Consider the following 22091-nt stretch of genomic DNA (forward strand, 5'->3'; position numbering starts at 1 on the left):
ATCGAATAAAAATCGAGCAACATCAACCCAGAATTCAACAAAAATCAACCCAAATTAAACCCAGAAATACGAACAAGTTCAACCCAAATTAAACCGAGAAAATCGAACAACAAATTCAACCCAAACCGAACTATTTCAACCCAGAAAATCGTATAAATTCAACCAAATATCGAGCAAATTCAACCCAAATTCAACACAGAAATGCGAACAATTTCAACTCAAATTCAACCACCAAATTCGACCAAATTTAACCCAAAAATCGACCAAATACAACCCAAAAAATCTGCCAAAAATCATCGAAAATCAACCGAAAAATTCGACGAAAATCAACCTAAAACTCGACAAAAACCACCCAGAAAATTCGACAAAAAAATACAAAAAATTAATACCCACTTGATCCTTACTATCACTCCCGATTTCAAGGATTTAGAGGTCAAATTCGACCATGAAAACTCTAGATCTAGAATTTTTATAGTCGAATTTCACCATCTAAAGCCATATTTCCGTATTTTACGACCTTAACGGAGAGTGGTGTCGGCGGCGGAGGTTTGGTTGTGGTGGTGGCGGCGACCTCACATCCAAATATGAAGAACAGAGAGATGTTTTGGAGGAGAGAGAGTGAAAAACGTAGAGGAGGAGAGAAACAGAGCAAGAAATGAATAGAGGGAGGGAGAGAGAAAATGAAGGAGAGAGAAAATGAAGAGAGAGAGAGAGAAATCAGAGAGGTGGGAGAGGGGGGTGAAGTGAATGAGAGAGAATTGAAAGAGACGGGTAGTGGGTGGGGTTATGGGAAATGGGAAAATAATTAAATAAGGGTGGTGGGGAAAAAGATGGTAGAAAAAGTGTAGAATCTTAGGGTTTTTTGGTAAATAGTGGGGAATCTTAGGGTAAATTGGTAAAAATACTATGGCAAAAAATAGTAAAGATTCAGTAGGGGAAGAACAAAAAGAAATGCTAAAAAAGGAAATGGGAAGAACAAAAAGGAATTGAGGGAGTAGTATGCAAAAATTATTTATTTTTAAGTGACAAACAGTATAATAAAAGTGATATTATTAAAACAATGTCGTTGGATAATAAAAGTGATATTATTAAAAAACATGTCGTATGTGGACTTAATAAAATAAAATCGGTCAAAGGTTCGATTAATATTACCAAATTTTCCTAACTCTTATTTAAGTTTGGTGTACAATAAATATTGTAAGACCCAATCTATTTGCATCATTTAATACTTTGTAATAATTATGCATGAGTCTTGCAAAAATACGTGATCCAAGCCATTAAATAAATTACAGAGGGAGTAATTATATACAAACAAATACCTCGTATGTACTACCTAGATATTGGTTTAGAGATTTAACGTTGTTCTCTTCACTTAGTCTAATCCGATTTTTCTAGTTTCTAGTTTGATTTGGTTTGTTTGATATAAATATTTTACGTTACTGTTTTTTTGCTTCTTTTTTTGTCTGATATGATATGATCTGTTCTCAAATGAATTTTTTTATACTCAAGTTCCTAGACACAAGAGCAACCAATCTTCTTTCTTTTGGTACTCGAAAGGGTCAGCATGATTTGATCTACTCCCTCTGTATTTATTTAAGGGATACACTTGCCTTTTTCAGCCGTATTTATTTAAGAGATACACTTGCCATTTTTAGTAACTTATCAACCCCACTATCTAATTAAATAATCTATCTACACCCCATCCCCACCCACACCCTTAAAATGTCATGGTCCCTACTTGTTTTACTTATTAAAATATCTACATAACCCCACTTGTTTTATTACTTTATTTCATTCAATTCTCATTCTTAATACCCGTGCCCGGCCAAGTGTATCTCTTAAATAAATACGGACGGAGTAATAAACAATAGGAATAAAGTGAATAGAAAAGATCCTAAGACTAAAGATCTGTGTTTGTACAATAGGTCGCAAGTTTGGATTCCTTTTCCCCATTTAGAAGCACGAAGTCGTGTACAGAATTGAACTGCATGTTTTTTGAAAAAGCCCAACCCGACATGGCCGATTTCGAAATTTCAACCCGACCCGATATTGAGTGGGCTTAGCGTAACCGGGCCCGTTCAGGAAGCCCGACCCGGCCCGTATCCAACTTGTCTAACCAGCCAAACAAGGAGAATTACATTCCACACAAATCAACCCACACAGTCTTTCACCTCACCCGACTCTGCCTCACTCTTTCACCCTTCCCTCTCCTCCCCTCTTTTCTATTGCAAAAGGCAGCAACCGCGACGACAACCGCAACCATGGCGGAATACGACTTGACACCGACAATTGCGCCGCACCTAGACCGTCACCTGGTGTTTCCTCTTCTCGAATTTCTCCAAGAACGTGAAACGTACTCAGAAGATCAGCTCCTCAAGAATAAGATCGAGCTCCTCAGCAAAACTAACATGGTCGATTACGCCATGGACATCCACAAGAGCCTCTACCACACCGATGATGTTCCTCAAGGTACCTTTCTCTCTCCTAGGGTTTTAATTTTTGGTTTGATTTTTTTTTTTTTTGTTATTTTATGGAATTGTTCGTTTCTCTCTCCTAGGGTTTTTAATTTTGGATTTGATTTGAGGTTAATTTGTTTATTTGAATGTAGATATGGTGGATAGGAGAGTTGAGGTTGTTGCTAGATTGAAGTCATTGGAGGAAGGTGCGGCACCTTTGGTTTCATTTCTTCAGAACGAGGACAAAGTTCAGGAATTGCGTGCTGATAAACAGTATAATCTTCAGATGCTCAATGAGCGTTATCAGGTTTAACTTTTGCAACTTTTTGTAGGGAATCGAATTTTGCAAGTTTTTTGTTTAATTGTTTGTAATTCACTGAATGATTGTGTTCTATTGTTTAATTGTTTGTAATTGACTGAATGATTGTAATTTACTGAATGATTGTGTTCAGGTTTAACTTTTGCAACCTTTTTGAGGGAATCAAAATTTGCAAGTTTTTTGTTTAATTGTTTGTAGTTTGTAAGTATAATCTTGCGTTTGGTTTAATTTACTTTGGTGAATCTAATTGCTTTTGTAGTTGATGTTTTTTATTCGTTTCGTTCTCATCTTCTCTCCTGTTAGAATAAGGTGTGTGCTGCAAATTGCGATGACTCAGTAGTAGTATCTAATAGTTATATTGGTGGTTGTGTGTGGTGGTGGGAGAGCGGGGGTGGGGTGTTATGCTTTATGTGGTGAAGGAGATATGTCTCTATGTTTACATGTTGGAGGAAGTTCTAGGGACAAGTTTTTATATTAATTTTTATTTTAGAAAGAGGCGATTTGATCGAAAGTTTCCAGCTTTGTTTCTTGTTACTAGATAGAAAAATGAACCTCTTATGGGTTTGTATGCTTGTTCAGTTGAGGGCTTTGTATGATTGTGTATGTTCTTAGTTGAGTTTGCGTTGTCTCCTATGTTCACCAATTGTATTGCTGTTTCGTGTAGTTGTGGTTATTTATCTTTCATACTTCATTTTTTTTTAATTGCACCATATGAGATTTCACTCTTGCCAATGCATATGCATTATTTTAACCGCTAATATCTCTCAATATACATTTGAAAAAATTATAAAAATTTGATAATTTGAAAGCATATTTCTATCAAGATCCCACATGAATATCTTTTCCTTACATATAAATCACAAAAAATAACTATATAAGAATATGGGAATGAATAGTACTAAAATCCAAATGGTGCAATTATTAAAAAATGGAGGAAGTATATGTTATGGTGAGGGTTTTCACTTTTTGGTACTGGTGGTTGATGAAGTCACTCTGAAGGGGTTTCCTGGGAGTTTGAACTCTAGCTTTGACTAATAGATACGGTTACCATTCCATATCTCACTTGAGGGTGCCTCTCTTCTTTTGTTTCAGACTCCTATTGCCTTCGAGAGAACTTAGTGATCACTCTGTTCATGGAACTTGAGTTTCGTTGCAGGCAAAGAACAAATGTAAAAGCACCTTTAATTAATAACATATTTCACTTCGTGTGCCTCTCTGTTTTTGTTTTAGACTCTTATTGGCCTATTGCCTTTGAGAGAACTTAGTGAGCACTCTGTTTATGGACCTTGTGTTGCAGGCAAAGAAAAAATTTCAAAGCACCTTTGATTTCACTTCTGTGTACCAGAACCTTCATTGCGTAGTTGCAGAGAGAAAAGCCTTTGGATATTTCAGTTCTACCCTAAATCATCTATTTTTTTTAATGCTTTTGAAACAATGCTTATTTTTCTTTTTGGTTGACTGCTTATCCAATGAGTTCTTAGTTAAAACTTAAAAGTATATTCTAATAATGACTCTATTTCACCCGGTCTACAAATGAACTGTTGTTTGGTTAGCCTGGAGAATAGATATGTTACTCGATCATGGTAAAATTCAGACTGCCCTAAATTCCGCTCCAATGGCATTAATTTCTTTTGTTGATTTGAGTTAGAACTACTTAGAAGGTAGAATTTTACACCATTTGTGATCCTTTTTTTTGTTTTTAAATTTTATTTTATCACTTTTGATGTTATTTGAGTTTGTTGGTGATGGCTAAAAATCCCTTTTTCACATGGGATTGAATTCATAAAGAAAATGAAGAAACTATGGAATGATAAAAATGAGAAACTGTGCCCAGCAAGTATTTGAGCACTTTAGCATATGATCTGTTTCTTGATTAAAAATCTGGAAATTTCTGATTTACCTAGAATAAAAATAGAAGTTGAAGTTGTTGTTCTTAAGGTAGAATTCAAGAACTATGTAATTGGCCCAGCCTGGCAGATTTTTTAATTTTTAGCTGTGTGATCCAGTCCTTGTGCTACATGATTTTAATTTCTGGGTATATTCTTATATCTCATCATTGGTTTTGATCAGATTGGTCCAGAACAGATCGAGGCGCTCTATCAGTATGCTAAGTTCCAATTTGAATGTGGGAACTATTCCGGTGCAGCTGATTTTCTCTATCAGTACAGAGCTCTCGCCACCAACAGTGAAAGAAGTCTCAGTGCATTGTGGGGAAAGCTTGCAGCTGAAATTTTAATGCAAAACTGGGACATTGCCCTTGAGGAACTTAACCGTTTGAAGGAGATAATTGATTCTAAGGTCTGTTACTTTGTTCTTATCTGCTTGTTTTAATGAAAATTGATTCCTTTGTTATGTTGCATGTTTGCTGATGATCAACTTATGCTGCAGGCTTTCCCATCACCTTTGAATCAGGTGCAGAGTAGAATATGGCTGATGCACTGGAGCTTATTTATCTTTTTTAACCATGACAATGGCAGGACACAGATAATTGATCTGTTCAATCAGGACAAGTAAGACTCTCATTTGTGCTCATCTCTGTTTCTTTTATCTTATTATTCCATTACCTCTTATGGTCTGGGAAGCATTGCTGCTAACAGAATTTCACCTCTAACCAACATATAATATAGTATGTGAAGTTTTAGTGCACAATCTTCTCTTTTAATAGAATTGATTTTTTTGTAATTCGTTGTTGCTGTGGTACTTGAAGTTTTTGCTTTGTGACTTTGTATAAAGTGCCAGAAAATCTGGCAGATTTCTCCCCGAATTAAACATATAACTTTATCTTACAGGTATCTTAATGCTATTCAAACAAATGCTCCTCATCTTTTGCGTTATCTTGCAACTGCATTCATTGTCAACAAGAGGAGAAGGCCACAATTTAAAGATTTTATTAAGGTCATCCAGCAGGAGCAAAATTCTTACAAAGATCCCATCACTGAGTTTTTGGCCTGTGTTTATGTCAACTATGACTTTGATGGGGCACAACAAAAATTGAGGGAATGTGAACAAGTAAGAATCATCCCCTTCTTGAACTAAAGTTCTTTCTCTTATGCTGCACATTTCCTTGTATGTTTGTTAATGCTTGTGGCGTTTGTCATAATTGTTGTTGTGATCTCAAGTTTTCTTTCCCTATATGCGTCATCAGGCAGTGTCTTTAGTGCTCTACTCTTCTGTAGAAGTTATAGCCGGTTTTAGTGCTAGTGGTCTAATGTAACATCAATGTAAAATGATGCTTTTCTTGATATGTCCTGCTGACTTTACAATAATCTAAGGACTGTAATCTGTAATCAATGACTGAAATTTAGTTAGTGAATATTCCGTATGTTGGGGGAAAAGAACACATTTTGGTCTGCTAAATTTGCATTAACTTATTTAGGTTATTAAATAAGTACATAGGGCAAGTGTTTTTGCAACCCAAATTAGAAAGGTGGACAAAAACAGTGGGGCAAAGGGGGTATGAGATAGTTCTTGAATCTGTGCCTTTTTCTTTTGTTGTTTATCCATGGAAAGTAGTACGCAGTAATGAATAATAGACATTGTCACAAACTTAAATTCATTTTATTGGCTTGTGGGACATCTTCAGCATAAGGTCCTATATACTTCCGTGAGCATAGTAAGGGAGCGCTAGTCTGAACTTGAATTTTTGTGTTAATGACTTAATTTTCATCACAGGTTTATAGAGTTAAAAACTTCCTTTCTAGTTCTTGATATTCAAGCATAATTTGAATTTAACGTCTTTTCGGACTGTTCACTCTTCTTATTTTATGTATTTCTCCCACTTCTCATTTTCTGCAATTTATGTTTTTATTTTTTTCAGGTCATACTAAATGATCCATTCCTTGGAAAACGAGTTGAGGAAGGGAATTATACAACTGTTCCACTAAGGGATGAGTTTCTTGAAAATGCCCGGCTTTTCATTTGTGAAACCTATTGCAGGATTCATCAGCGCATTGACATGGGGTATGTTCATGCTTTCCATGAAAACGTTTTACACCCTACCAAACGGAACCTAACGTGATTATTTGATATAATTCTGTTTGAGTTAACCCTACTTGAAATTCTTGCTGGAGATTTTTGTTTAGTTGACTTGTTCCGAAGTATATGGACTACCATAGTGAATAAATTTTTGTAAAATTTAAAATTCGTGTTTAAATTTGAATTTCCCAGGGTCCTCGCCGAGAAATTGAATTTGAGTTATGAGGAAGCGGAGAGGTGGATTGTTACACTCATCCGCACTTCTAAGCTTGATGCCAAGATTGACTCTAAATTGGGCACCGTAGTGATAGAGCCCAATTACCCTAATGTGTAAGAACTTTTCCCTGTCAATTTTGAGCGTTTCCCCCTCATTTCTCTTTCCTTTTCTGGAAATTTTGAAACCTGTTTGTTTGTTTCTTGGTTTGCTCTTTCAGGTATGAGCAGCTCATTGATCACACCAAAGCATTGTCGGGCCGTACATACAAATTAGTGGGCCAACTTCTCGAACAAGGACAGGCACAACCAGCAAGATAGTTTTCGACGTGGGTGCTGCTGTTGTGGTGTTTGCTCTTTTTGGTTTTATTGTAATCTTTGATTTTTAGGTCAAGAGTTTGTTTGAATCTCATAAATTTGTTGCATTGATTTTCCTTGAACTTAGAGAAAAAGAAATTTTGCGGGAAAAGTTACTGATCTCTTTTGGTAATGTAAAATGGTGAGTATTTCACAATTTCTGGTAACAATTATTTCGCAGTTGTAGAAGTTTTACGATTTGATGAACTCGTATTTTGTTTATATTTTCTTTATTAAGGCCGTTCCGATCTTCTGGGGCGGGAAATTATAGCCGGATATCAGGGATTGAGCAATTGCCCACTAATGCGTGCCTTTTAGTCCGAAAGTGAACAATATTAGGTACCAAAAACTTATAAAAAGTTGATTTTATAAAAATGTTTATTGCGGCTAATTCAATAACATTTGATTAATGATTATTATATGTAAAAGGTTAAAGTGAAATTTAATACTTCCTCCGTTCCGGAATATCACACCTTTTGTTTTTTACATTATTTACACTATGACTTACGTCATTTTTGTGATTTGTACGTAAGGAAATTTTGGTCATGTGTGATCATGTTAGGTTCGTATTAATATATATTAATTTTTTAAATTTTTTACTTGAATAAACGCAATTGTATTTGTATAATGATTCAACGTCAAATTGACGTAAAATTTTGTGCTCTGATTGAGTAGTTTCTTTCCAGGTTAGTAGTTTCTGATTGTAATTATGGCTTAATTAAGGAAATAGTTCTTGTTTAATCTTTGTTTTGATCAGTATTCATTATTGTGTGAAGCTTTTTTTTAGGTTTTTTAACTTTTTCCCTCGTTAATTTGTGTGAATTTGATCAGTATTCAGTAATCAGTAATGAACTTAATTTGTGTGAATTTGATCACCTGATTGTACATTTCCAAAACCCTAACACTTGTGTTTGAGAATCAATCAACTACTACTCAGTTTGCTAAATTGCAGTATATAAAATCATGTAGTAGCATATCCATTATCCGATGTTAAAAAGGTTGATAAAGTTAAAAAAGTTGACAATTGATCATTATTGTACACAATCATGAAGCGTCGATAATTCATTATCGACAGTTTCTAAGAAATTTGCGAAAATTTTCCATTGAAATGGTCCTGTACTCTTGCCAGAGATTTCTTTTAAAAAAAAAATTATTTTGTATTAATTCTCATATTTATTTACTTAAATCAATGGTCCTGATTTTGTACTAAATATGGACGGCCATGAAGCCCATGATCAAAAGATTTCAATGGCTACCAATTTAGAGTAGCCATCATACGTAAAACTGTCCTACTTACGTAACTACCATAAATTCTCACTAGTATATCTATGAAAAATTATCATGAGATATCTTATTAGATTCGTCTCACGGTCAAACATTGCACATGAGTCCGTGCAAATAGTAAGTGTAAAGATCTTTTTGAAGTTGAGGTAGTACTTCGTATATATATATTTGTTCATATTAGATGTCATGCATAGCATGAGCCTAGACAAAACAATGGCCACAACATTTTTATTGCTTGGACATAATTTTTTTTTTTTTTTTATATTTATGGAGAACCATATACGAAACCGCAATCTAATCTCTATTCTATAAAACATGGAAAATGTTTTTTGTCGATGTTGAGCTAAATGACCTTACGCTTCATTCAATTTTTCATTGAATCTGAACTATATCATAACTTTTACATGTGTTTTCTGTTGTAGGGTGAGGGCATACAGTGCAATATTTTCGAGCCCGTGATTGAAAAGTTTATAGGACGGTTTCAAGAGGGATTCATTTATATACTCCTTGCTGTACAAGTGATATTTGCTGAAGGGAAAAACAAAATTGTCCCCAATTGGAAACAGATGATCATTAAAGAAGAAACAAATGTGATACGTGAAGAGGAGGATGACATTTCCATACCTTCATTCCACTATAATTTGGTTCATTTGAACAGATTAAGTTGTCACATCGACTGTACCAGTAGAGTTTATGGTACTTTTGTTTGCCTTTTTTCAATATTTAGTTATCATGCATATGTCGGTTATTAATTGAAACATTGATGATCTTTTAGATGCAATGGGATTGGTCCTATACGTTTCACCAATTGAGAATGTTGGTGTAGATTCATTCAAGCGAGACGTGGCAATAATGGATCGATACAACGTAAGTCCCCTACATTATTAAAATGTTAATTACTTATCGAATTTACATGTATTTCGATAAATTTGTCTTAATATTGTTTTACTTTCTACTTGCAGCTGGACTGTTATTAAACTAACACTTTGGAATGATTTTGCGCACGTTCTTGATGAAAATCTTAATCATGTTGACATTTGTCCAATCATTGTAGCATGTGGTCTGCATGTCAAGAGCTTCTATGGTACATCATCCAAATTAAATTATGGTCTTTTTAATATGTAGTTCAAAGTATAATATTCATATGTGATAATATTTCTAATTGATAATTACAAACAGGTACATATCTTTCCACGGGATACCACACTAGGATTTATGTTAACCCAGTTAATGAAAAAACAACATCCTTATCTACATGGTATGCACAATTTCGTAAAATTCATATACAACATAACCTTGAGTATTATGCTAACAAGTTTTTTCACGTATAGGTATAAATCGGAAAAACTAGCGAGGATAAGGAGAGATTGGTTTCGTTCGTCGACTTTTTCGCTAAAGTCATCGATTGATATTTCTAATACCCCCCGTATCCGATTATCTCAATTTCCTACTGTAAGAAATGTATCGTTTCTAACCTTGAAGTTTGAGTGTTGTCAACATATTAAATACGATATTATGTATTTAATTGTCTAACTTTGCTTTTTTTTTGTAGGTACAATACTGTCGAGTTGCCGCATATGCATGTCGTGTTGATGATGTTGGTAACGTCATTTATGAAGCATGCAATCGTTGCCTAAAAAAGGTTGTCATTTTTCAAGGACTACAAAAATGTCAATCTTGCAATATGAACAACACTGTATATATAAAAAGGAGGCATATTTGCTGAATTATTAGAGCGCCACGTAGGATTACTAATGGTTTCGGCCAATTAAAAATAAGATTTCTAATTTAGTTTTGAATTAAAAAAATCGATTGCCACGTACATAATTAATTAGGTGCCACATAGATATTTTAATTAATTAATATACAACTCCATCTAAAGTCAAACATTCTAATAATTAAAAACTAATCTAACATATAAAATTGTTATATACATAAGAGTTTTATTTAAACCTAACAATTTAATAGAATCCGTGCATCGCATATGCTAAAATCTAGTTTGAATAATATGATGAATGTAAAACAGAAAGTGAAACTATTGAATCGATCTGTAATTGTTCTCCTAGCTTTTCATCGTCATGAAAGGTGAAACAAGACTTTCAACGTACAAGACTGCCGATGCTCCGTAGTCGCTAAATAGAGACGGTTCAACTTCAAAATATTCATGCTGCGTAATTTGATGATCACTCTTACTCCTACTTTTACTTTTACTCTTACTCTTTAGGTACAAACTCCATACATCCATGTTCGAATACGTCAACAACTTGACACTTTTCCTAAACTCATACGAAGTGAAAAAGATACATAAATTCTCAGGGCTCTCAACACCATCAAACTTCAAAAACTTGTTCCATGAACTTGTTTCTAGAAGCTTCCACACTTCTAGAGTTCCACTTACGTCACCATACACGGATGCCGTCATAGCAATACATAGATTATCCTTAATACTGCTCAAACAAGTATGGAAGATACCATGTGCGGATCGGATCATCTGCTTCCGAACCCGAATAAGTTCTTCGGGTGGGTTTACCGTCTTGAAGGTATCCGTTTCCATATCAAACCCTAGAATAATCAACTCGTCTTCATTATATGTTACTAACCAATGTGATTTCGCATTAGGTAAAATAATCCCAGAACATAAATAATTGTACACTAGACGAGTACTTCCCAAACTAAACCTATCATCAATATCCACATAATCCACATTGTGTTGTTTCCACTTTGTATCACAACTCCTCAACGTATAACTATGAACATGAATCACGTCACTTAGCTCCAACATTACTAGCTTGTAATCATCCAACGACGGGACGTACCTTGAGGTGAGCAAAAATAAATAGATATTCATATTTCCGATCTGAACTGAATTTTGCAATATTGTATAAATAAAGTTTGGAGACTTAAATAACAAAATACAAAATTACATGTTCCATACAATATAAAAAATTAACAAGAATCGCCTTGTTCTGTTCACCTTATTTCAACTTATTTTAGAAAAAATAAGTTCAGATATATAAGCTCAGATAAATTCAGTTAAGTTCAGGAAAAATAAGGGTTGAACAAGTACAAGTTATAACTAAAATAAGTTTTGATAAGTTTGATAAGTTCTTCAGATAAGTTCAGAAAAAATAAGTGAAAATCAGGTAAATAGAACGCACCCTATGTTCATACGATACAATAATAAAGAAAATTACCGAATTTAGTTATTTCATCATACTAAATCTAAATTTATTAATACAAAAGATAAGTCAATTTCCTACAAATTTATAACGATTATTAGAAGAAAAATAAAAAAAGCTTATTCACTTCGCAAGGTATTGACAATTAAGAATTAGTTTTGCATAAATCAAAGAGACGTACCCGAAACCAAAAACACACCGCCATGGATATTCCGCGAGTAATTTTGGAATTTGACGGCATTCGTTGGTGATTGGATTCCAAACACAAATTCGACCAACATTTAGCCAACAACATTGTAATCCATTGCATGAACCAAGAACATAATAGTCAGGACAAAAACCCGGATAACTAATTCCGATTTTCGACATATCCAAGTGGAAATCTGTGGTGCTGAAATCATCATAAGAGATGTAAGTTAGTACCCTTTCTCTTGACAAAGACTTAGATTTTGATCGGACCAAAACCCCATTGTTATTATCGTTTGCTTTCGATAGTCGAAGATTCGATTCGATGAAATTAGGGGTTGAAATTATGGATCGCCATTGTTTACAAACAGTTTTGAATCGGATTAGTGATTTTGGTGGTAATCTTGGGAGGATGTTTATGATCAAAACATCATCGGGTATATTAGGGTTATTGTTTTCTCTAATCTCCATATTCTTCCCTTCCCTTTGCTTTTTTTTTTTTTTTTTTTTTAATAACTTGAATAATTAGGTTGTTTCGATAATTGGTTGGGTTGTGAATTTATAAGTTTTTCTTCTCTAAAGATGGAGTTTTAGTAACATACCAATTTGGTAATTTGTAAATCTAGGTTAATCTTCAACCGTGGTATTTATTAGAAGGTGACAACATATTAGTCATCAATTTCAATTATACTCGAGCAGAAACTTTCGTGTAGGACCGCCAACGGTTAATTTGACCACTTTTTTTTGGTACTAACTAAACTAGTGTAAAACATAACTAAAAGTAATAAAATAATAACTAATTGAACAACAAAAAGAGTTAAGATATAAAGACAAATAGTTAAATTTATGAGTCGAATAGTTATTATTTTTGAACAAACTTATTATTAACTAAATCTCATAATTAAAATCTTAACTAATTGATCTCATTGCTTAAGTAATTAGTTTTATTGTTTAACTATTTTATTCAGTGCTTAACAAATTGGTTCGGTTGCATAACTAATTGGTTTCGTTTCTTAACTAATTGAATTTCAAACTTAACTAATTGGTTTCAGTGGTTAACCATTTAGTTAAAGTGCATAACTAATTGGTTCCAATGCATAAAAGTGGTATAAATGTTTAACCGTCTAGTCACTTCATCGCTTTCGGACTAGGCAGGCTGTTTTCCTAAAAGTTTGTAATACTCGAGAGGAGACATTTTTTTGGTCTTCCTTTGAATAAAAAGGAGTATAGCGCAGTGTACTCTATGCTCATGAAAACTATATCGCGCAAAATGCTTATTGAAGCTACTAATATAAGTAACCCTAAGACTAATTCCGCACTAAGAGCATGTTCAGCCCTGTCTCGTCTTAAGACTTACTTCAAATGCCACATCAGCTTTCTACTAACTTTTAATAATTTTTTATGCTCTAAGACTTGCTAAAAACTCAACTAAATTTATCTCTTCACCCCTAAGACTCAATTAAGATTTATCAATACATGTACATGACATAACTCACTTTTAGGATGACATCACCCATGTGAGTGTCCAAGTCTTAAATTGAGTCTTGAAAAATCAAGACTCCACTTAAGACTTTGTTAAGACAAAGGGAGATAAATGGGTGAAATTATGGAAGTCTTGTCTTAAGATAATATTGATGATGTCATCCCAAGTCTTAAAACTTAGGGTTGATCTTGCTCTAAGTAGCGTTTTAACGTGGTACGAGTACATATGCTCTTTGAGGACGCTTACGGATATGTTTCTAGCTTAACTAACATCCAGGACTCGAAATCCTTTTCTAACTCAGGTTTCAAGATTTTAGGCTGATATTTGATAATGACATTATTCAATATATTGGTTGTTAATTTGATCCACAATCATATCCTCATTTGCTTGATTGATCAGCATTTTTGAGTAGAGAGCTAATTTAAGTAGTGTTAATTAATTCATACGACCCCTCAAAAAAAAAAAAAAAAATTAATTCATACGAAATAGTATACTAATATGAATATAGTGTCAAGTAATTAATGTTAATTAAACCAATATTATAAGTATATGATAAACTTGTATTTACAAATTCATTACATATTAGTTCGATCATCATTATCGATTATTAATTACTACGTTAATCGTTATTAATTCATCAAAAAATGTTTATGAATACGAAGTGATAAGTTCTATTAGTCATTAGTTTATTGTTATCGATGATTAAACTAAGCCATATACTATATATTCACTAACTCTATTGGGCTGTCTTAAAATTTTAACACTTTTACAATTCAGTTCCTCCCTTGTCTCCAAGGTAAGACATCCATATTATAATTTATAAACGTATTGAAAATTGTGATTTTACTAATAACTCGATATTGTTTATAATTTGTATCCGAATTAACCCGACTCGACATGAACCCGACTCGATATGAACTCGACCTGATAATCTGATATGATATGAACCTGTTACGTACCTAGCTAAATCCGTTTACAACCCGACGTGTTTCAACCCGACCCGACCATAATCCGACTCAATCCAACTATAACTCGACCCGATATGAATCCGATCCGATATGAACATGTCCCGATATAATCTGTCTAACGCTGTTTACAACTCGACCCAATCTAACCTGACCCGATTATACCCGTTCCGATATGTACCCGATACGATATTAAATTAATTAAATTTATTATTTGAGCTACGTACATCCCCTTTTGATGCTCCTTTATGATTACTAAAATATTTAAATTTATTATTTAAAAAGATAGTAATATGAATTAGGAAAAAATCTATCCTAAAACTCCATCTTTTGGAAAGAAAAACTTATAAATTCACAACGCAACCAATTATTGAAACAACCTAATTATTCAAGCTATTAAAAAAAGCAAAGGGAAAAATATGGAGAATAGAGAAAACCCTAACCCTAATATATCCGATGATCTTTTGTTCACTAACATCCTCCCAAGACTACCACCAAAATCACTGATCCGATTCAAAACCGTTTCTAAACAATGGCGATCCATAATCTCAAACCCTAATTTCATCGAATCGAATCTTCAACTATCGAAAACAAATCATCAAAACAGTGGGATCTTGGTCCGATCTTTATCCAAGTCTTCAACAACAGAAGGGGTACTAACCCTAACCTCCCTATCTTTCGATGATTTCACCACAAAAGACTTTAATTTCGACATGTCGAAAATCGTACATCGTTATCGAGATGACCACACACTTTTTGTTCTTGGTTGTTGCAATGGATTACTCTGTTTCTGGCTAAGTGCTCGTATAATCTGTGTTTGGAACCCGATCACGAACGAATACCGAAGACTTCCTAACCCACCCGTGGTATACTCTCATCCCGGGCAGTGTCTTTCCGGGTTCGGGTACGTCCCTTCGTTAGACGACTATAAGCTAGTATTGTTAGAGTTCATCAATGTCGATGATGGAAATAACTTGATCCGGGTTTATTCTTACACGTTGAGGTGTAACGAGTGGGAGCTCATTCGGGTTGTTGATGATATGTTTGATTCGCCTTTCCCGGATAATCCGTTATACAACTACTTTTGTCCCCAATCCGGGGTCATTTTACCCAATTCGAAGTCACATTGGGTCGCCAGACAAAACTACAAAACCCGAGACTGTAACTTGATATTAGCTTTCGATTTGGTGACGGACACATTTAACACCGTAAAGGTGCCCGAAGAACTCTTGTTACAGAGTGGAGAACCATCGATGAAAAGGTTTCTTTATTGTTTGAGTAATATCGATGATAAGCTATGTATTGCTGCACATGGTATTCGTTTAGGGGACTGTACTGATTCCCTACAAGTGTGGAAGCTCGAACGGTACGGAGATTCGAGTTCTTGGAACAAGTTTTTATGGATTAATGGTATTGAAAGCCTTAAAAGTTTATGTAGCTTTCTTACTTCGTATATGTCTAGGGATGGTTTGACATATTTGATGTATTCGAACACGAAGACAGGCATATATAGTTTTGGAGGTGAACTCTGCGCAGAGTACTTACTATTCACAGTTCCGTATGTTGAAAGTCTTATTTCACCTTTTATGACAGCGGAAAAAGGTCTGTTTAGCTAGGAGATGTTCCATATTTCACTAGTTTTCTATGCACGCCGAGCGTTTTTTTAATTTAAAAGAATACGATATCATGTCTAATTGGTTAAATATTTGCCCTTTTTATTGATTAATCTTCCTAGTTTTTAATGTATAACTTGTTGATTTTGATAATATCTTTTAAATTGAATTCCTTTGTAAGTTGTATTATGTTTATGTTTTCTATTTAAACAAACAGTAAAATAGACAATTACTCTTTTTTGGTATATAGGGCTCTCCTCCTTAGATATTGTCTTTTCAGCTTATTTGTTGCACCCAATAAAATATTGTTGACATTGTTTCGATCTGTTAATGACTATATTTGCAGATTCATTAATGTTGTTTGGTTCACCTTTCACCCTCCAACATTCTTCATTGCACCAAATCTGAATGTTGGTGAATTGAATACAAGAAAGATGATGGGTAGTATTGTGTGAAGAATTATTCAGGTATTGAGGTAAAGCCCACCCAAGCCAACAAGAAGATCATCCATTTCATACACATACACACTCCCGAAGATAGGTTTAAGTATTTTAGCTTCCATAATCACTAACATAGTACGTAGTATATTAATTTATTGCTTTCGATTACTAAAATGCATGTTAGAGTAGCGGCTGAAATTTTGACCATACATGCACACATGTTAAGATATGTTAAGATATTAGATATTATTCTGTGAATATTCTGTAGAGTCCTAACTATGGTAAGTTACCTAATGTGTACCTAGGGTTTAGGTAACTGAGTTGTACTATATATACGTGTGTTATTAATGAGAATGATACGAGATTACACAATATTTGACATGGTATCAAGAGCCTAGGTTAAAAACCCTAGATTTTTTTTTCCGCACGAGTTTGAGAGAGTTTGAGAACAGCGAATTCCTTCGCTTGTTGAGTACTGCGTTCTGAGGAGTTACAAATTCCTAGGGCATAACAATGGGTAATGACGAGGAGCCACCACAAAAGACAATCGCCGCCGCCGTCGATCTGGACTACTATCTTGGGTCAGGTGACGGCCCCGGTATTGTCATCACCCCTGTAAAACTTCGAGGAGCGTCGAACTACGATGAGTGGGCCAAAGCGGTTCGTCGCTCGATGATTTCAAAATTCAAATTTGGTTTTCTTGATGGGTCTGTGAAGGAGCCCATTACGGACGAGACGAAGATGAAACATTGGATTGCGGTCAATTCGATGGTGGTGTCTTGGATCACAAACACCATTGACGAGAGTTTGCGTTCGAATCTGGAGGACTTTGATATTGCTCACGAGTTGTGGAGTCATTTGAGGACGCGGTACTGCGTCGTGTCGGGCACCAGGGTCTGCCATATTAAGATGGCTCTGAGTGGTTGCAAGCAGGGCACGTCTGAGGGCGTCATGGAGTACTATGGCCGCTTGTCGAAGGTATAGAAGGAGTACGTACAGTATGCACGAGTTCCCAGGTGTGTATGTGCGGGTTGTACGTGTAATATAGCGAAGCAGGTGGGGGACATTCACGATGAAGATCGTCTGCACTATTTCCTAATTGGCCTGGATGATCACTATGAAGCCATTCGTGCACAACTGTTAGCACGATCGCCGTTTGTTGCATCGACATTTCTTAATTTTGTTGCCATGATTAAGTGTCAGTTTAATAGATCCCTTCGAGTAGTACGCAGTGATAATGGTACTGATTTCAATTGCTTACAAAATTATTTTCGTCAACATGGGATTCTGTTTGAGTCGTCGTGTGTTGGGACGCCTCAACAAAATGGGAGAGTCGAGAGAAAACACCAACATATTTTGAATGTTGGGAGGGCGTTACGTTTTCAAGGAAATCTTCCAATAACATTTTGGGGGGAATGTATTTTGGCCGCCTGTTACTTGATAAACCGTACACCTACCCCGATCCTTGACAATAAAACACCTTATGAGATGTTGTTTGGTAAACCACCATCGTATGTGCCTATCCGCGTGTTTGGGTGTCTGTGTTATGCATATAATCTCCGGTGTAAAGGGGATAAGTTTGAGTCTCGGAGTCGCCGATGTGTGTTTTTGGGTTATCCGTTTGGCAGGAAGGGATGGCAACTTTATGATCTAGAGACACATGAGTTCTTCGTCTCACGGGATGTCAAGTTTCATGAAGGGACGTTTCCTTTTGTAGATGAATCGGATGTGTTGCCACTGGTGCATGATGGTCATGGGGGGATTGACCATTGGAGTTTGGATGAGAGTGGGACTACGGGTCCTGAGACCGTGTCGTCGCCTGCAGGTGATACTGCTGGGGTGTCGCCGCCTACAGGTGATACTGAGGGAGTGTTGTCGCATCCGGGAGCTGATGAGGGGGTGTCATTGACCAGTGGCGACGACAGGGGAGTGTCGTCGCCTGTGAGGGAGGAACAACAACATGAAACACCTAGTCGAGTGGATTCAGACGTCGTCTCCTCACAGACAGGTGTAGAGGAGACGACGGGTAGTGACGAGAGTGAGACAAGGCAGTGTGTGGAGGATACGGAGTTAGGAAGGGGGAAGCGTGCGAAGTTTCCGTCGACAAAGCTGAAAGACTGTGTGATACATACAATACGGGAAAAATATAGTACTTCCGACAAAACACCTACGGCGTCATCACTCTCAGGTACTCCTTATCCTATCACATATTTTGTTAATTATGAGCGTTTTTCGTCAAAGCACAGGCATTATATAGCAGCATTGCAAGAAGGGCAAGTTCCTAAGAGTTTTAAACAAGCGATGCAGCATGAGGGGTGGCGTCAGGCAATGGCTGCTGAAATCGACGCGTTGGAGGAACAGGGGACATGGACGTTGGAAAATTTACCGGAAGGGAAGAAAGCACTGGGGAGTAAATGGGTGTATACTGAGAAGCGTGATGAGGATGGGAATTTGTTGAGACTGAAGGCTCGATTGGTATGTTTAGGGAATCATCAGGAGGAAGGGTTGGATTATAATGAGACATTTGCTCCCGTCGCGAAGATGGCGACAGTTCGAACTTTCCTAGCTGTCGCAGCTGTCAAACAGTGGGACGTGCATCAGATGGATGTCCACAATGCGTTCTTGCACGGTGACTTGGAGGAAGAGATCTATATGAAGATTCCTCCTGGATTCCAGAAGAATCACTTTGACAAAGTGTGTCGAATGAGAAAGTCGTTGTATGGGTTGAAACAAGCACCTAGATGTTGGTTCCAGAAGTTGTCGACGGCATTGACGCACTATGGATTTCGACAGTCGCTGTCCGATTATTCGCTCTTTACTCTGTCTAAAGGTACGTTGCAGCTGAGTGTGCTCATTTATGTGGACGACATGATTATCGCAGGCAATAACAAGTTTGCGCTTGAGAGTTTTAAGGCATACTTGAAGGAGTGTTTTAAAATGAAAGACCTCGGGGCTCTGAAGTACTTCCTTGGGTTAGAGGTGGCACGAAGTAGTCAAGGGTTCTATGTATGTCAGAGAAAATATGCCCTCGACATCATCTCAGAGGCCGGATTGTTGGGAGCAAAGCCTGTGGACTTTCCCATGGAACAGAATCATAGGTTGGCATTGGCAGACGGGCCAGACCTGTCGGACGGTGAGCAGTATAGGCGTCTGATCGGACGTCTGGTTTATTTGGCTGTCACGCGACCAGACGTTGCCTACTCTGTACATGTCCTATCTCAATTTATGCAAGCACCAAAGGAGGCACATTGGGAAGCAGCTTTGCGAGTAGTGAGATATTTGAAGAAGTGTCCGGGTCAAGGTATACTACTTCGGTCGGACAGTGCGTTGCAGTTGGAGGGGTGGTGCGACTCGGATTGGGCTAGCTCTTTTAGGTACTTGAATATTTCCCAATTGTTCTGGCATAATTATTTATCGAATTGATAGGTGTCTTGCCCTTTTTTGGAGTTCAACTCCGAGCCGGTAAGCAAGGATGTAGTGGGGATGGATGTTATTGTGCTTTACGAGACGCTGCCTGTGACTCAGCATGGGATAAGAGGGCGGAGGTACTACGGTCAATGAACTATTGATTTGAAAGCTCCGGATTCTAGATTTGGAAAAAGTAGATAGTTACTGGGAGAATCTTGCTACTTACTTGCTATATCCCCTTTTCTTAGACGCGGGGTAGAGCAGTTTGGGCAGGGTGTCCAATGACGCGTCGGTCGGTGACTGGATGGTTTGTGTCACTTGGTATGTCGCCAGTTTCTTGGAAGACCAAGAAACAGCATACTGTTTCTCGGTCGTCTGCTGAGGCAGAATATCGATCGATGGCAGCTCTGACGTGTGAGTTGAAGTGGTTGAAACAACTACTACGCGACTTGGGGGTGACACACGACCAAGGCATGAGGATGTATTGCGACAGTCAGTCTGCATTGCATATTGCACAGAATCCGGTGTTCCATGAAAGGACAAAACACATCGAGTCAGATTGTCATTTCATTCGAGATGCAATCAAGGAAGGGATCATCAGTCCGTCGTACGTGTCGACGAAGGTTCAGTTAGCAGATATCTTCACCAAAGCGTTGGGGAAGGCGCAATTTGAGTTTTTTTTGAACAAGATGGGAATTCGAGATCTACATGCTCCACCTTGAGGGGGATGTTAAGATATTAGATATTATTCTGTGAATATTCTGTAGAGTCCTAACTATGGTAAGTTACCTAATGTGTACCTAGGGTTTAGGTAACTGAGTTGTACTATATATACGTGTGTTATTAATGAGAATGATACGAGATTACACAATATTTGACAACACACAATGTAGCGCAACGCATACTCACTAGCTAACATGGTTCGGTGTGATTGTCAACTAGATTAGTTGATAATTGTCTTAAGGGGGTGACATCAAGATTTGGGTTAAATCACGTCTGCATCATTTTTTTTTGGCTCTCTCTCTACACAAAAAAGCTAAAATGATCATGTACGAAATACTTCGTCTTCTACTTTTATATTTGTTCATATTAGATGTCATAACATGAGCCTAGAGAAACAATGGCAACAACATTTTTATTGCTTGGACAGAAAGAAGAAAAAAAATTAAAAATCCAAGGAGAACCATATACAAAATATAAATCTCAGTGTAATAACATGATGAATTAGACTAAAACAAAAAGTGAAAATATTAAATTCAGTAATTGTATCCTAGGTTTTCTTGGTCTGTCATAAAAGGTGAAACAAGACTTTCAACATACAAGACTGCTGGTACGGAGTATTGGCAGAATAGAGACGGTTTAACTCCAAAACATTCATGCTGCATAATTTGATGATCACTCTTACTCTTTTGGTACAAACTCCATATTTTCGGGGTCGAATACGTCAAAAACTTGACACCTTCCTTAGACTCATACGAAGTAAAAAAGTTAGATGAACTCGTAGGGCTCTCGACATTGTTAAGCTTCAAAAACTTGTTCCATGAACTCGAATCTCCGTACCGTTCAAGCTTCCATACTTGTAAACATCCACTTACATCCTCGCAATACATAGATTATCGTTAATGCTACTCAAACAAGTATCGACGCCGTTATTGTACCAAACCCGAATAATTTCCTCGGGCGGTTTTACCGTGTTGAAGGTATCCGTCTCCAAATCAAACCCTAGAATAATCAACTCGTCTTTAAACATGTCGTAATCAATGTTATATGTTACTAACCAATGTAATTTCGCATTAGGCAAAACAATACCAAGACTTAAGAAACTGTACAAAGGACTAATAAGTCCCAAACCACTAGCTTGTAATCATCCAACGACGGGATGTACCTAGGGGTGACCAAAAAAATCCGAATAAATGGTTAGCCATATTTCCGATCAGAACCGAAATATTGTAAAAAAAAATGTTTGGAAACTTAAAAAACAAATTAGAAAGTTACATACATTTAGTTCATTTACTACGTATTTATGACTAATGTTTGCACAAAAACAAAAACAAAAAAAATAAAAAACTTAGTAGCAAGAATTAGTTCCGCATAAGTCGGATTCGAATTATCCGAATTACCGACCCGGTTAATAAATCATCCAACGAAGAGACATACCCAAACCCTGAAACACACTGGCATGTATATTGCATGGGTGGGTTTGGAATTTGACG

General features: G+C 36.4%; 3 protein-coding genes across 3 annotated transcripts; 2 read left to right on the plus strand and 1 right to left on the minus strand.

The window, feature by feature from the left end:
• The first annotated feature begins 2147 nt into the window (after positions 1 to 2147).
• Positions 2148 to 7527, plus strand: LOC110779592 (eukaryotic translation initiation factor 3 subunit E). Its single transcript, XM_021984083.2, has 8 exons — positions 2148 to 2469; positions 2609 to 2763; positions 4846 to 5073; positions 5164 to 5285; positions 5565 to 5784; positions 6593 to 6735; positions 6943 to 7080; positions 7185 to 7527. Exons 1-8 carry the CDS (start codon positions 2262 to 2264, stop codon positions 7282 to 7284), a joined length of 1314 nt encoding a protein of 437 aa, XP_021839775.1. The 5' UTR covers positions 2148 to 2261; the 3' UTR covers positions 7285 to 7527.
• A 2948-nt stretch (positions 7528 to 10475) lies between these two features.
• On the minus strand, positions 10476 to 12601 carry LOC130470620 (F-box/kelch-repeat protein At3g23880-like). The gene is made up of 2 exons (XM_056841130.1): positions 11965 to 12601; positions 10476 to 11420 (listed from the first exon to the last, which is right to left on the minus strand). Exons 1-2 carry the CDS (start codon positions 12438 to 12440, stop codon positions 10667 to 10669), a joined length of 1230 nt encoding a protein of 409 aa, XP_056697108.1. The 5' UTR covers positions 12441 to 12601; the 3' UTR covers positions 10476 to 10666.
• A 2220-nt stretch (positions 12602 to 14821) lies between these two features.
• Positions 14822 to 16218, plus strand: LOC110780323 (F-box/kelch-repeat protein At3g06240-like). Its single transcript, XM_021984739.2, has one exon. It carries the CDS (start codon positions 14837 to 14839, stop codon positions 16031 to 16033), a length of 1197 nt encoding a protein of 398 aa, XP_021840431.2. The 5' UTR covers positions 14822 to 14836; the 3' UTR covers positions 16034 to 16218.
• Positions 16219 to 22091: the final 5873 nt, after the last annotated feature.

The sequence above is a fragment of the Spinacia oleracea genome, chromosome 3 (assembly GCF_020520425.1).
Source record: "Spinacia oleracea cultivar Varoflay chromosome 3, BTI_SOV_V1, whole genome shotgun sequence".
Lineage (NCBI taxonomy): Eukaryota > Viridiplantae > Streptophyta > Magnoliopsida > Caryophyllales > Amaranthaceae > Spinacia > Spinacia oleracea.

Excerpts from the sequence above, each read along its gene's own strand:
- LOC110779592 (XM_021984083.2), top strand. The coding sequence starts at position 2,262 with ATGGCGGAATACGACTTGACACCGACAATTGCGCCGCACCTAGACCGT. Across the intron at positions 6,736-6,942 it reads CATCAGCGCATTGACATGGG|GGTCCTCGCCGAGAAATTGA; the intron begins GTATGTTCATGC and ends TGAATTTCCCAG. Across the intron at positions 7,081-7,184 it reads GAGCCCAATTACCCTAATGT|GTATGAGCAGCTCATTGATC; the intron begins GTAAGAACTTTT and ends TTGCTCTTTCAG.
- LOC130470620 (XM_056841130.1), bottom strand. The coding sequence starts at position 12,440 with ATGGAGATTAGAGAAAACAATAACCCTAATATACCCGATGATGTTTTG. Across the intron at positions 11,421-11,964 it reads CGGTGTGTTTTTGGTTTCGG|GTACGTCCCGTCGTTGGATG; the intron begins GTACGTCTCTTT and ends GCTCACCTCAAG.
- LOC110780323 (XM_021984739.2), top strand. The coding sequence starts at position 14,837 with ATGGAGAATAGAGAAAACCCTAACCCTAATATATCCGATGATCTTTTG.